The sequence below is a fragment of the Oncorhynchus gorbuscha genome, linkage group LG10, assembly GCF_021184085.1.
Source record: "Oncorhynchus gorbuscha isolate QuinsamMale2020 ecotype Even-year linkage group LG10, OgorEven_v1.0, whole genome shotgun sequence".
NCBI classification, from domain to species: domain Eukaryota; kingdom Metazoa; phylum Chordata; class Actinopteri; order Salmoniformes; family Salmonidae; genus Oncorhynchus; species Oncorhynchus gorbuscha.
In genome coordinates, this window is record NC_060182.1 from 26,232,600 (window position 1) to 26,248,549 (window position 15,950).

General features: G+C 41.2%; 1 protein-coding gene across 9 annotated transcripts in view; it reads right to left on the reverse strand.

The window, feature by feature from the left end:
- LOC124045762 (DNA (cytosine-5)-methyltransferase 3B-like) overlaps positions 1–15,950 on the reverse strand; it is a 73,486-nt gene that overhangs the window by 49,787 nt on the left and 7,749 nt on the right. For all 9 annotated transcript variants that reach the window (XM_046365355.1, XM_046365352.1, XM_046365350.1 and 6 more), the window contains one exon: positions 3,304–3,454. In XM_046365355.1, coding sequence (XP_046221311.1) covers positions 3,304–3,391 — 88 coding nt within the window. In that variant the 5' untranslated portion in view covers positions 3,392–3,454. The remainder of the gene's footprint in view (positions 1–3,303; positions 3,455–15,950) is intronic.

Consider the following 15,950-nt stretch of genomic DNA (forward strand, 5'->3'; position numbering starts at 1 on the left):
GAATCAGGCCTTCATGGTCAAATTACTGCAAAGAAACCACTACTAAAGGACACCAATAAGAAGAAGAGACTTGCTTGGGCTAAGAAACACCGGTGGAAATGTGTCCTTTTGTCACGCCCTGACCTTACAGATCGCTGTTTATTCTCTAAATTTTGGTTAGGTCAGGGTGTGACTAGGGTGGGTACACTAGTTTTTGTATATCTATGTTTTCTTTTTCTTTGTTGGCCTAGTATGGTTCCCAATCAGAGGCAGCGGTCTATCGTTGTCTCTGATTGGGGATCATACTTAGTCAGCCCTTTTCCCCATCTTCAGTTGTGGGATCTTGTCTTTGGTTGCATGTATTTTTGCACGACGAAGCTTTTCGTTCGTTGTACTGTTTTTTTTTTTTTTGTTGGTTCACATTTTAATAAAATATAATAAACTTCAATCACGCTGTGCCTTGGTCTACTCTTAACGAAGAACGTTACACCTTTGGTCTGATGAGTCCAAATTTTAGATTTTTGGTTCCAACCGCCTTGTCTTTGTGAAACGCAGAGTATGTGAATGGATGATCTCCGCATGTGTGGTTCCCACTGTGAAGCATGGAGGAAGAGGTGTGATGGTGTGCGGATCTTTGCTGGTGACACTGTCAGTGATTTATTTAGAGTTCAAGGCACACTTAACCAGCATGGATACCACAGCATTCGGCAGCTATACCCCATACCATCAGGTTTGCGCTTAGTGGGACTATCATTTGTTTTTCATCAGGACAATGACCAACACACCTCCAGGCTGTGTAAGGGCTATTTGACCAAGAAGGAAAGTGATGGAGTGCTGCATCAGATGACCTGGCCTCCACAATCACCTGATCTCAACCCAATTGAGATGGTTTGGATGAGTTCGACCGCAGAGTGAAGGAAAAGCAGCCAACAAGTGCTCAGCATATGTGGGAACTCCTTCAAGACTGTTGAAAAAACTTTCCAGTGAAGCTGGTTGAGAAGTGTGCAAAGCTGTCATCAAGGCAAAGGGTGGCTACTTGGAAGAATCTCAAATCTCAAATATATTTTTTATTTGTTTAACACTGTTTTGGTTACTACATGATTCCATATGTGCTATTTCATAGTTTGATGTCTTTACTATTATTCTACAATGTAGACAATAGTAAAAAATAAAGAAAAACCCTTGAATGAGTAGGTGTGTCCAAACTTTTGACTGGTACTGTATATTTTTTTATACTTCAATGGCTCTTAAAATTCTAAATAAAATAACATAATGATCCTTGGTGTGACTTTCTTAAAACAATTCCATATAGCTCAGTAGAACCACCCCCTCCCCCAGTTTAGACAGGGTTTAGACTGTAATGGGTTAATTGACCAATTTTCTACGCTAATGTCACGCCCTGACCGTAGAGATCCTTTTATTCTCTATGTTTGTTTGGTCAGGGTGTGACTCGGGTGGGCAACTCTATTTTCTTTGTTTCTATGTTTTGGCCGGGTATGGTTCTCAATCAGGGACAGCTGTCTATCGTTGTCTCTGATTGGGAATCATACTTAGGCAGCCTTTTTGCCTTTTTGTATTTGTGGGTAGTTGTCTTTGTTAGTGGCATTATAGTCTAAGTAAGCTTCACGGTTGTTTCCTTGTTCTTTGTTTTGTTGGCGACATTTATCAATAAAAGAAACGTGGCTGGGTCTTTCGTGACAGCAAAACTATGTAGAATATTGGCCTGCTGGAAACTACAACTCCCTACTACATTACACAGTTCGGGCTTAATCTGATTTATCTCTAGAGAAACTGCAGCACTATGTGCAGAGTCTGGAGGAGTAGAGAGTTGGGCTGTGTGTGTGTGTGTGTGTGTGTGTGTGTGTGTGTGTGTGTGTGTGTGTGTGTGTGTGTGTGTGTGTGTGTGTGTGTGTGTGTGTGTGTGTGTGTGTGTGTGTGTGTGTGTGTGTGTGTGTGTGTGTTCAAGTATGAGTATGTACAGTGGGGCAAAAAAGTATTTCGTCAGCCACCAATTGTGCAAGTTCTCCCACTTAAAAAGATGAGAGGCCTGTAATTTTCATCATAGGTACACTTCAACTATGACAGACAAAATGGATTAAAAAAAATCCAGAAAATCACATTGTAGGATTTTTAATGAATTTATTTGCAAATTATGGTGGAAAATAAGTATTTGGTCAATAACAAAAGTTTATCTCAATACTTTGTTATATACCCTTTGTTGGCAATGACAGAGGTCAAACGTTTTCTGTAAGTCTTCACAAGGTTTTCACACACTGTTGCTGATATTTTGGCCCATTCCTCCATGCAGATCTCCTCTAGAGCAGTGATGTTTTGGGGCTGTTGCTGGGCAACACAGACTTTCAACTCCCTCCAAAGATTTTCAATGGGGTTGAGATCTGGAGACTGGCTAGGCCACTCCAGGACCTTGAAATGCTTCTTACGAAGCCACTCCTTCGTTGCCCGGGTGGTGTGTTTGGGATCATTGTCATGCTGAAAGACCCAGCCACATTTCATCTTCAATGCCCTTGCTGATGGTTTTCACTAAAAATCTCATTTTTGCTCACCGTTCTTGTGATCATTTTGACCCCACGGGGTGAGATCTTGCGTGGAGCCCCAGATCGAGGGAGATTATCAGTGGTCTTGTATGTCTTCCATTTGCTAATAATTGCTCCCACAGTTGATTTCTTCAAACTAAGCTGCTTACCTATTGCAGATTCAGTCTTCCCAGCCTGGTGCAGGTCTACAATTTTGTTTCTGGTGTCCTTTGACAGCTCTTTGGTCTTGGCCATAGTGGAGTTTGGAGTGTGACTGTTTGATGTTGTGGATAGGTGTCTTTTATACTGATAACAAGTTCAAATAGGTGCCATTAATACAGGTAACAAGTGGAGGACAGAGGAGCCTCTTTAAGAAGAGGTTACAGGTCTGTGAGAGCCAGAAATCTTGCTTGTTTGTAGGTGACCAAATACTTATTTTCCACCATAATTTGCAAATAAATTCATTAAAAATCCTACAATGTGATTTTCTAGATTTTTTTTTTGTCTGTCATAGTTGAAGTGTACCTATGATGACAATTACAGGCCTCTCTCATCTTTTTAAGTGAGAGAACTTGCACAATTGGTGCCTGACTAAATACTTTTTTGCCCCACTGTATGTGATGTCAGGTCAATTACAGTAGTTGTTTAAAAACAGTAAAATAACCTACATTTCTGTTCATCACTTAGCTCTACTGTAAACCAACTAGAGAGCTTAAAATATTTCAAATGTTCCTTTCCAATCTTGCTGCCATGCATGTTTGCTACTATCAGTGTTGTATGTGTTCCTGACCTGCAGGTGAGGCAGCGTCTCCGTTCTGCTTGGGGCTGAATGGGGAGGGCGGCTCAGCAGCGGTCAGCGGGCTGTTCTCATTGGTCATCTCTGCGCCACTGTCGTTCTCTGATGGTCCCTCGGCTGCAGGAATGTCCCCGTTCACCTCAGCCTGGGGACGACAGAAGATGTGCTATCAACTCAGTTAAAAAAACAGCAAAACAGTCCAAACAAACCACCCCAAACAGCAGCCAACTACCTATAGACCAGTCAGCTTCCATCACAAACCACCCCAAACAGCAGCCAACTACCTATAGACCAGTCAGCTTCCATCACAAACCACCCCAAACAGCAGCCAACTACCTATAGACCAGTCAGCTTCCATCACAAACCACCCCAAACAGCAGCCAACTACCTATAGACCAGTCAGCTTCCATCACAAACCACCCCAAACAGCAGCCAACTACCTATAGACCAGTCAGCTTCCATCACAAACCACCCCACCTAACAAATAGAGCCTATTCACTTAACATAACACAACAACAATTGTCATCAAAAAAGCTCGGAGCATTCATCAGAAAACGTGCACATTAGCAAGTCAAGCTAAGGGCAGTAATTTCTAAGTGTGCTATATGTGCTTTCACTGTGCATGATTGGTGTATGTACAGTATGTAAGAAATGATGCAGATTCAGAAATGGTGTCAGTCTCGTGGCAAGAACCAAACGTTTCTGGACTGCTAGATTTGAATGACTCAGCTGTGGTGCCTGTGTCCCACTTCAGCACTCATCTCTTCCCCTTGAATTACACCCTTTAATCTAGAGAGACAGCCAGTAAAGGAGTGATGAAAAATTAGGCGGTCTCTCTCGCCGTGGCTTCAATAGCATTGTGGGTCTATAAATCACATGACCCAGCATACTCTTTGCTAATTCTGCCACTGAGACAACACTACAGTTTTTCTCAATCGCGTACAAGCATTTTTGGAACAACGTTGTCAATTATCAAAACAATCCACTCTGTGTTTTTTTGCAAGACAGTACATGTGTTTTCCAAATTAAGTTGTCAAAATTGCAAATATATACATAAAAACAACACGACTGCCAACAAAAAGATTAACGCAACCATATTTATCTCGAGTCCAAGCAGACAGAACAGAAAGTTAGTCTGTGTTTAAAAAATCCCAGGAGATCAATAAATTTTCTTTGCAGTCACTAATGATGATACAAATGTCTACCCTTGTTTGGACCCCAGGAAGAGTAGGTGCTGCCTTGCCAACAGCTACTGGGGATCCTAATAAATACTACTAAAAGTACAACAATGCAAAGGTGAAGAATTATGGGCAATTACTCTCCCTTTATGCATATGCCATCTATTTTGTGAAGTGCACCTGCCCCTCCTGCTGCAAAGCACCCACACGACATGATGCTGCCACCCCCGTGCTTCACGGTTGGGATGGTGTTCTTCGGCTTGCAAGCCTCCCCCTTTTCCTCCAAACATAAAGATGGTCATTATGGCCAAACAGTTCTATTTTTGTTTCATCAGACCAGAGGACATTTCTCCAAAAAGTACAATCTTTGTCACCATGTGCAGTTGCAAACCGTAGTCTGGCTTTTTTTATGGTGGTTTGGAGCAGTGGCCTTTTCCTTGCCTGAGCGGCCTTTCAGGTTATGTTGATATAGATACTTTTGTACCGTTTCCTACAGCATCTTCACAATGTCCTTTGCTGTTGTTCTGGGATTGATTTGCACTTTTCACACCAAAATACGTTCATCTCTAGGAGACAGAATGCATCTCCTTCCTGAGCGGTATGACGGCTGCCTGGTCCCTTGGTGTTTATACTTGTGTACTATTGTTTGTACAGATGAACGTGGTACCTTCAGGCGTTTGGAAATTGCTCCCAATGATGAACCACACTTGTGGAGGTCTACAGTTTTTTTTTTGAGGCCCTGACTGATGTCTTCTGATTTTCCAATGATGTCAAGCAAAGAGGCACTGAGTTTGAAGGTAGTCCTTGAAATACATCCCCAGGTACACCTCCAATTGACTCAAATGATGTTAATTAGTCTATCAGAAGCTTCTAAAGCCATGACATCATTTTCTGGAATTTTCCAAGCTGTTTAAAGACACAGTCAACTTAGTGTATGTAAACTTCTGACCCACTGGAATTGTGATACAGTGAATTATAGGTGAAATAATCTCTCTGTAAACAATTGTTGGAAAAATGACTTGTGTCATGCACAAAGTAGATGTCCTAACCCACTTGCCAAAACTATAGTTTGTTAACAAGACATTTGTGGAGTGGTTGAAAAATGAGTTTTAATGACTCCAACCTAAATGTATGTAAACTTCCGACTTCAACTGTAAGTCAGGTAAAAAGGCAAGAAAATAATCACATGGTGCCATCTTTAATGTTAATGTTATTATTGACATTTTTATGCACACAAAAAGTACATAGTGCTGCTAATTGTTGTTTGTTTATTTAATTTGCTTACTTAAGGTTGTGTTCATTTAAACCTGCACTAGGGAAACTTTTGTTGGTTGTTTTTTTTCAATATAAAACTTGATGAAATGATTTCAGTATGTGTATCAGTACTTTTTGAACATTTCCAGCACATTTTAACAATACCGCAATAATACTGATAACCGTAATAATTTTGGTCACTATAATCGCGATATGAAATGTTCCTACCATTTCATCTCTATCAATGGGTATGCATACTTTCTGAAGGAACTGTAAATCCCCCTCTGTAAATGATATGTTCCCACTGCAATGAGCCTATACTCCAGAGTTTGTTTATTGTTCTGATATTGTATATTCTGTATGATGTCTATGTTGGCTTGTGTCTGTATTCCGTTAGTATATTTTTTATTGCTGGTAGTACCTTCTCACTAAGTCAAGTTACGGGTGTATGTAAATATACTTGGCAAATAAAGGTAATTCTGATTCCGATTAGTAGCTTTGTAGTCTTCTGTGGAAGGCATTTCTTCATAAAAAGACCCATGAGGATTAACATGTGAAATTGATAGGAGCATATCAAATTGGATGTAAAAACAAAGCTCAGTCTATATTTTGGGGAAATTAAGGCATACATTTTTCTAAAATGTTCCATCTTAAAAATGTGGAATGAGTAAAGATTCATATGGAAAAGGGGTCTTAGAAAACATGTACCGGAAAAGGTCTCAAAAGGTATTTGAAATACATAACACAGTAATATTTCATTAAAGACCCTTATCAACTAATATCAACACTGACATTTAGTTTTGGAGAAGTTATTTGACTTCTGTAAGTTTAAGAAAAATGACCTAAACTCTTGTCATTCTGTTAGCAAAAACCCACATACATTTATGATAATTTCTAATTTCTCTCCCTCATGATGGAGGATAATGAAGGTTCACATACAGTGGCTTGTGAAAGTATTCACCCCCTTGGCATTTTTCCTATTTTGTTGCCTTACAACCTGGAATTAAAATAGATTTTTGGGGGGTTTGTATCATTTGATTTACACAACACTTCGAAGATGCAACATATTTTTTATTGTGAAACAAACAAGAAATAAGACAACAAAAAAACAGAACTTGAGCGCACATAACTATTCACCCCCCCCAAAGTTAACACTTTGTAGAGCTATCTTTTGCAGTAATTAAATGTGCAAGTCTCTTGGGGTATGTCTTTATAAGCTTGGCACATCTAGCCACTGGGATTTTTGCCCATTCTTCAAGGCAAAACTGCTCCAGCTTCTTCAAGTTGGATGGGTTCCGCGGGTGTAGCAATCTTTAAGTCATACCACAGATTCTCAATTGGATTGGTTTTGACTAGGCAAGGCATTTAAATGTTCCCCCTTAAACCACTCAAGTGTTGCTTTAGCAGTATGCTTAGGGTTATTTCCTGCTGGAAGATGAACCTCCGTCCCAGTCTCAAATCTCTGGAAGACTGAATCGTTTTTCCTCAAGAATTTCCCTGTATTAGCGCCATCCATCATTTCTTAAATACCGACCAGTTTCCCAGTCCCTGCTGATGAAAAACATCCCCACAGCATGATGCTGTCACCACCATGCTTCACTGTAGGGCTGACCTTCTCAGGGTGATGAGGTATTGGGTTTGTACCAGACATAGCGTTTTCCTTGATGTCCAAAAAGCTCAATTTTTGTCTCATCTGACCAGAATAACTTCTTCCATATGTTTGGGGAGTCTTCCACATGCCATTTGGCGAACACCAAACGTGTTTGCTTATTTTCTTCTTTAAGCAATGGCTTTTTCTCTGGACACTCTTCCATAAAGCCCAGCTCTGTGGAGAGCACAGCTTAAAGTGGTCCTATGGACAGATACTCCAATCTCCGCTGTGGAGCTTTGCAGCTCCTTCAGGGTTATCTTTGGTCTCTTTGTTGCCTCTCTGAATAATGCCCTCATTGCTTTGGTGGGCAGCATTCTCTTGGCAGGTTTGTTGTGGTGGCATATTCTTTCCATTTTTAATAATGGATTTAATGGTGCTCCGTAGGATGTTCAAAGTTTCAGTTTTTTTTTTATAACCCAACCCTGATCTGTCCTCCACAACTTTGTCCCTGACCTGTTTGGAGAGCTCCTTGGTCTTCATGGTGCTGCTTGCTTGGTGGTGCCCCTTGCTTAGTGGTGTTGCAGATTCTGGGGCCTTTCAGAACAGGTGTAAATATACTGAGACCATGTGACAGATCATGTGACACTTAGATTGCACACAGGTGGACTTTATTTAACTAATTATGTGACGTCTGAAGGTAATTGGTTGCACCGGATGTTATTTAGGGTCTTCATAGCAAAGGGGATGTACGTACCACTTTTCTGTTTTTTTAAACAAGTTATTTTTTAAATATCACTTCATCAATTTGGACTATTTTGTGTATGTCCATTACGTGAAATCCAAATAAGAATATATTTAAATTACAGGTTGTAATGCAATAAAATAGGAAAAACACCAAGGGATGAATACTTTTGCAAGGCACTGTAAGTAACAAGGTAGTCCTACCAATTATGTGTAGTGATTTTCCTGATTTTAATTTAGTTTATGAATTATTAAGTGATTAAAACTCTTTCTGTTACTAAATTGGTTAAATAATTACTTTAAATAATTGATGTAATTCCTGCAATTAAATTGACTACAATTGGAAATCATAGTAGTCACAAACAACATTTGGGTCACATGCTACTGTCCTCCCTTCCACTGGCAAACTGTTATATTCAGTTCAGCTCTTAACAACCTCTCTCAATTTTTATCTTTTCTCTCTCACTCAATTTAAAGGGATATTGTGAAATTCTGTCAATTAAGTTGTTCTACTTACCCAGAACTAGTGGATACCATTTTTAGAGGTAGTTCAGCAAGCTAATTCTAACTACTGTAGCGTTAGCGCAATGACTGGAAGTCTACAGGTACGCTAGCATATGAATAAAAAGGTTAGCTAGCTGCAAGACTCAGTGACTCTATATGCCAGAAGGAGTGAGTGGGGCCAGGGGTGGAGGAGTGTATGGATACATGTTTGTTTTTTCCTTTCCCTGTCTTTTTCTATGTCTCTCTCTATCTCTATTCAAGCGAAGCCATTACAACCTGGTATGGCAACTGCTCAGCATTTGATCGTAAGGTGCCCCAGAGGGTAGTGCAAACAGCCCAGTACATCACTGGGGCCAAGCTTCCAGCCATCCAAGACATATATAATAGGCGGTGTCAGAGGAAAGCCCATAAAATTGTCAGAGACTCCAGTCACCCAAGTTATAGACTGTTTTCTCTGCTACTGCACGGCAAGCTGTACCGGAGCACCAAGTCTAGGACCAAAAGGCTCCCCAACAGCTTCTACCCCAAGCCATTAGACTGCTGAACAATTCATAAAAATCGCCACCGGACAATTTACATTGACCATCCCCTTGTACACTGCTGCTACTCGCTTTTTGTTTGTTGCCTATGCAGTCACTTCGCCCCCAACTACATGTACAGATTACCTCAACTAGCCTGTACCCCTGCACACTGACTCGGTACCGGTGCTCCCTGTAAATAGCCTCATTATTGTTATTCTTAGTGTTACTTTTTATTATTACTTTTTATTTTAGCCTACTTGGTAAATATTTTCTTCTTCCTGAACTGCACTGTTGGTAAAGGGCTTGTGAGTCAGCATTTCACAGTAAAGTCTACACTTGTTGTATTCAGCGCATGTGGCAAATAAAGATTGATTTGATTTAAACAGGACTGCAAGACTCCAGTGCTTTGCCAAATGCCAGCTAAAGATGTGGAGTTTCAGCAGCATCAACTGCAGCCTTGTTTTTTTACCCTAAAACGGAACCCAAACCGGTTGTGCGTGTGCGCCATCATGCATAAAAACGAGATCACGATACGCAGGTTCAAATTCAAAACAGACTCTGACTCAATTACATTAATTTGGGGACAGGTCGAAAAGCATTAAACATTTATGGCAATTTAGCTAGTTAGCTTGCACTTGCTAGCTAATTTGTCCTATTTAGCTAGCTCGCTGTTGCTAGCTAATTTGTCCTGGGATATAAACATTGAGTTGTTATTTTACCTGAAATGCACAAGGTCCTCTACTCCGACAATTAATCCTCACATAAAACGGTCAACCGAATCGTTTCTAGTCATCTCTCCTCCTTCCAGGCCTTTTCATCGTTGAACTTAGAACTTTCATAGTATTACCACAACGACCGGCAAAACATTTCATCTTTCAATCACCCACGTGAGTATAACCAATGAGGAGATGGCACGTGGGTACCTGCTTCTATAAACCAATGAGGAGATGGGAGAGGCAGGACTTGCAGCGCGATCTGCGTCAGAAATAGGAATGACTTCTATTTTAGTCCTCGTTGGCGCACGCGACGCGAGCGGTGTGGTCGGCCTATAAGCCTCCTTGACTTTTCTGAGCTCAAGGGACTAAACTGAGGAGATACTAATTTCTATGTATTTATTTTGCCTTTATTTAACCAGGTAGGCCAGTTGAGAACAAGTTCTCATTTACAACCGCGACCTGGCCAAAATAGAGCAAAGCAGTGCGACAAAAACAACAACACAAGAGTTACACATGGGATAAACGAACGTACAGTCAATAACACAATAGAAAAGTCTATATACAGTGTGTGCAAATTGAGTAGGATTAGGGAGGTAAGGCAATAAATAGGCCATAGTGGCGAAATAATTACAAATGAGCAATTAAACACTGGAGTGATAGATGTGCAGAGGATGAATGTGCAAGTAGAGATACTGGGGTGCAAAAAGAACAATATGAGGTAGTTGGGTGGGCTATTTACAGTAAAACTTTAATTAATAGCCCAGGTGTTTATTTGCTTAAATCACTGAACACAATAGGCACTTATTAGAGACAGGCTTCTATTTGAGCCAGGCCTCTAACTTATTTCCTTAGTGCACACAACCTTTGCTCATTTTCTAGTTCATGTTTAATTTCAGCATTCACTTTCAGCAATTTTATCAATTTATTCATTTCCTGCACTAATGTGTTATCATTTACACAGTGTCACGTTTGCTTTGTCTTAGTATGCCTATATTTAAAAAAAATATACATAACAATTAATTGAGAATAATTATTCTCCTCTTTGACAGTGCTTACTTCTACCGATTTCTAGGGCTCTGTACTCCTGAAGTTGTTGACTGTTTTTGTGCATACCAGTAGCAGTGCTCAGCTGTTAGGAGCCAAAAAATAAGCTGATTGCAATCATTTTTCCAGGCATTACTGAATTATTGAACGATACAAATAAAACATTAAACCTCGTAAACAATTAACCCACTGTTTATTTGAAACAGTGGTTTATTTGCTGAAATGTGTGCCGTTGCCCAGCTATTAAAAGGGGCAGGTGGCTATTTGAGACTTGCTATTTAATTTAAAATTTACAGTATGCATATATGTGTGTGTGTGTGGGGGGGGGGTTAACAGTGAGAGTGATGGGATCTGCTGACTTGATTAAAGGTAAAGGAGAATGTTATTTGTTAGTTCCAGCTGTGTAATAGATGCAGAGGTAGCTATAGGAACACACACACACACACCAAAATAAAACAAGACCACAAAAAAAATATAACAACATAGAGAGATACAGAGTTAAAGCATCTATCCAACATCTTTATGTTGAACACCGGGCTGAGGCCGGAAGAGGGTGAGAGAGGTAGAACTCCCTGAGGGGGAGACAGCCAGGGAGTTGGGGGTGAGAGAGTTAAGGGCCTTCACCCCATTGGCAGGCTTCCTCCTGAGGAAGCGTAAGCCCTTGGCCTTGGGAACAATGCATGCGGTTGTGGGATATCAGGAATCTTCCTCTGGAATGCCAGTCTGAGTCACGGTTCCCTTACCGCCATAGCTATCCTCCAGTGGCACAGTCACTTGCCAAAGCTAACACAGCCAACCAGCAGGCACAGGGGAAGACACAAGCCAACCCAGGCTAGCACAGCTGCACAGTAGCGCTGAGCATAGTTCAATGACATACCACACACTGTGCACTCTCTCACTCTAGGAAACCAGCACTGCGATACAAATGCCATTTAAAAGAAATAAGCAGCCCCCCCCCCCCCCCTCACAGGCAGCACTCAGGCAGTGAGATTCTTTCTCACGCACCTGCAACCGTGTCAGCTCAAATCACACCTAAGCCAACCTGGGCCGCACAGCACAGTATAACATAGTAGAGCACGACACAGTACAGTTATAGACCCCAAAGCACTCAATGCACCGTGGATAAAGGGATTATTAAGGCCACAGGGGCAAAGAGAGAGAGAGAAAGAGAGAACTAGAGAGGGGGAAAGAGAGAGACATAGTGAGGGTGAGAATGAGAATGAGAATGAGAGAGAGAGAGAGAGAGCGCGCGCGCGAGAGAGAGAGAGAGAGACAGACAGAGACAGAAAGAGAGGAGACAGCGTGAGGGTGAGGGTGAGAGAGAGAGAGAGAGAGAGAGAGAGAGAGAGAGAGACAGACAGACAGACAGACAGACAGACAGACAGACAGACAGACAGACAGACAGACAGACAGACAGACAGACAGACAGACAGACAGACAGACAGACAGACAGAAAGAGAGGAGACAGAGTGAGGGTGAGAGAGAGAGAGCGAGAGAGTGAGAGAGAGAGACAGCTAGGTCAGCAGGTCAGTGCCAGAGTTTCTCTCATTAGTGAGATTAGACCTGAGAGAGACACCTTTTTCCAGACCAGGAAACCCCTCTACACCTGTCAACACTTCGTCTGCTACCCCCATTGCCCCTCCCTACCCTCCTGTCTGCACTCTTTCACCCCTCCTTCCCTCTCAGCCCCACATCTGGCTAGGAGAGGCTCAGGCAACATCTCAGGGCAGACGGCTATGAAAACCGTGTCTGACATAAGACAATGCACGTGTGGATTGATTAAAAGTGTGTTGACAGATTAAAAGAGCAAGACCTTTGGTTGATCTATCTGTCTGTCCATCCGTCTGTTTATGCCCACTCAAACGTCCTCAAAATAAATATTCCCTGACAAAGTACATCTTCACCCCCCCAGCCCAAGCTGAAGGGGCCCAGACAAGGCTCTGCCACAGCCCCTGCTTTTGTAAAAGGAGAACAAAGTATGAGTGGAAACTAAAAGCTGGGGCTCAGACCAGGTGGCTAGGAGCCCTTTCAGTATCTCTGCCTCCCTGACACCTCAGCCCTTGATCTGCTTTCTGGGTTGGACACAGATACGGGAAACAAAGGAGAGGTTAGGAAGGAATGGACTCAGTTGGAGAGAGATACTCCCTTTCAATGGACCCATACCTGACCTACAGTATAGCACACACACCTTCCAGACACATTTACAACATGAGGCACTGGCTAGCCATGTAAATGTGCTTAGCTGATGTCAGTTACTCTCATCCCTGGCTTGGCACAAAGACACCAAGATAACAGCGTGACAGAAAACCCTAAAGGGGAACTACATAAACTATATACCTGTGAATACCATGTCTGTGCTTTAACTGCTTTCTATAGAACAATTTTATTCTTATCTGGGATCACAGATTCACATAGTTGAGAACCAGTTTGCCAGGAAGACCCAGGAATGATTTAAAAAAAAACTATTGTAAAAGCATGTAGAAACCCATAAGGCATTTCCCAGGGTATCACTGTACACTAGTGTTCCAAGGTATACCGAAACTACTGTACTTTTCTAATGAAATAAAAATACGTTCAGTACTTCTGTCAAAAGTGTTTCTCGGCATTGAGAGTCTGTCTATCAGCGGAGTGAAGCAAAGTAGCTGCTCTACTTCCTCATTCATTGTTAGAGCTGTCTGGGCTGCATTGTTACCTCCCCACTCATGCTGCACAGAAATTAACACAATTTAATGTTTGACCTTTATTTAACTAGGCAAGGCAGTTAAAAACAAATTCTTCTTTTCAATGACGGCCTAGGAACAGCGGGTTAACTGCCTGTTCAGAGGCAGACAACAGATTTGTACCTTGTCAGCTCGGGGGTTTGAACTTGCAACATTTCGGTTACTAGTCCAACGCTCTAACCACTAGGCTACCCTGCCGCCCCTCAATAACGCAACACCATATGTAGAAATGTTGACACTGTTCATTAACATTCATTAATGTTGACACTGTTCGCAAAACAATGTCCTTACAGGCTAGAACACTTTTACAATGCAAGACAATGCCGGTATCTTTCAGCTTTAATTGAAGGCTAAATTTCCTTCCTAGTTTACAGATTAATTCACTACTCTAGTACTTTGTTTGTGATAATATGCTAACATAACGCAAAATATGCTGATTTCAAAGCTGATTGTCACCAAAAACGTTACTAATTGACTTTTTCTCCCTTGCCAACAAAAAGTAATTCACTTCTCCCTCGTCTCCCGTCTGGTTTCCACTAGATTCCATGGCCACAATGTCAGATTCCACAGCCATGTGAATGATGTCATAACTTTCTAAGAGACAGCATACACTTTTATAAAAGAAGAGATCGCTTCTTCTATGCAAATGTTATACAATAAAATAATGTGTTCTCCTAGCAGTTGCCAATAAAATAACTCTTAAATTGGAGGTACTGTTTGTCATCTGTAGCCTCATGAAATCAGTTTAACCTGTTGATCTTACCCCCTACCTTTTTGAACATTCTGTTAAAAATCGCGCAACATTTCAGCGCCCTGCTACTCATGCCAGGAATATGGTATATGCATATGATTAGTATGTGTGGATAGAAAACACTCAGACGTTACTAAAACTGGTTAAATCACGGCTGTGACTATAACAGAACGTGTGTTTCATCGAAAAGTGCAGGAAAATCTGATCACTGAAAATTGGAAAATATATCAATGCGCCACTTTAATGTATTGTTGAATGGAAACCACATTACCTGGAGCCGAGATTGCAATTCCTACAGCTTCCACACGATGCCACCAGTCTTGTCAATTGCCTAGGCTTTGTTTCTTGGTCAAACGAAGAAGAGACAGCCCATTTCTTCTGGTCTCCGACCGGATGTTTTGGAGTAGAAATTTCTGAACTTGATTTGAAGACGTGAAGCTATTGAATATACATCGCCCCGTGATCAATTTGATAGATTATTAACGTTTACTAATACCTAAAGTTGCATTACAAAAGTATTTCGAAGTGTTTTGTGAAAGTTTATCGTCAACTTTTTTAATTTAAAAAAATGACGTTGCGTTATAAAACTGTGTTTTTTCTTGCTCACACAGTCTTCATAGATCGATATCTAGGCTATATATGGACCGATTTAATCGAAAAAAAGACCCAATAGTGATGTTTATGGGACATCTAGGAGTGCCAACAAAGAAGATCGTCAAAGGTAATGAATGTTTTATATTTTATTTCTGCGTTTTGTGTAGCGCCGACTATGCTAATTATTTTGTTTACGTCCCCTGCGGGTCTTTTGGGGTGTTGTATGCTATCAGATAATAGCTTCTCATGCTTTCGCCGAAAAGCATTTAAAAAATCCGACTTGTTGGCTGGATTCACAACGACTGTAGCTTTAATTCAGTACCCTGCAGGTGTGTTTTAATAAACGTTTGAGTTTTAACGAGTGCTATTAGCATTTAGGGTAGCGCATTTGCATTTCCGGATGTCTAGATGGGACGCCTGCGTGTCGGGTGGACGCAAGAGGTTAAACAAGCTCAATTATTTTTTTAATTTTAATTTTAATTTAACATTTATTTAACTATGACAGCCTAGAAACAGTGGGTTAACTGCCTTGTTCAGGGGCAGAATGACACATTTTTACCTTGTCAGCTCGGGGATTCAATCTAGCAACCTTTCGGTTCCTGACCCAACGCGCTAACCACTAGGCTACCTGCTGCCCCTCAATAACTGAATGCATGCACACTCCTATTGAATCATATGAATTCACCTGTATTGTGAATAGACCTAGGCTAAATCTTCATTTACCCAGTTTATCAACAGAGATTTACCATTCAAATAAATTATTACCACTATGTTGTTTTGTAAAAACGAAGTCAAATTGATTGCATAATTGATTAAATAATGCATATATGGCTGTAGGGCTGGGCAATATGGCCTAAAAGTAATATCTCCATTTTCTTACGAGGTTCAGATGAGTCACTATATATATCTCCATTTCTTGTTTTTCTCTAAACAAATTAAAAAAGGCCAAGATTGTCACGACTTCCACCGAAGGTGGCTCCTCTCCCTGTTCTGGCGGCGCTTGGTGGTCGTCGTCACTGGTCTACTA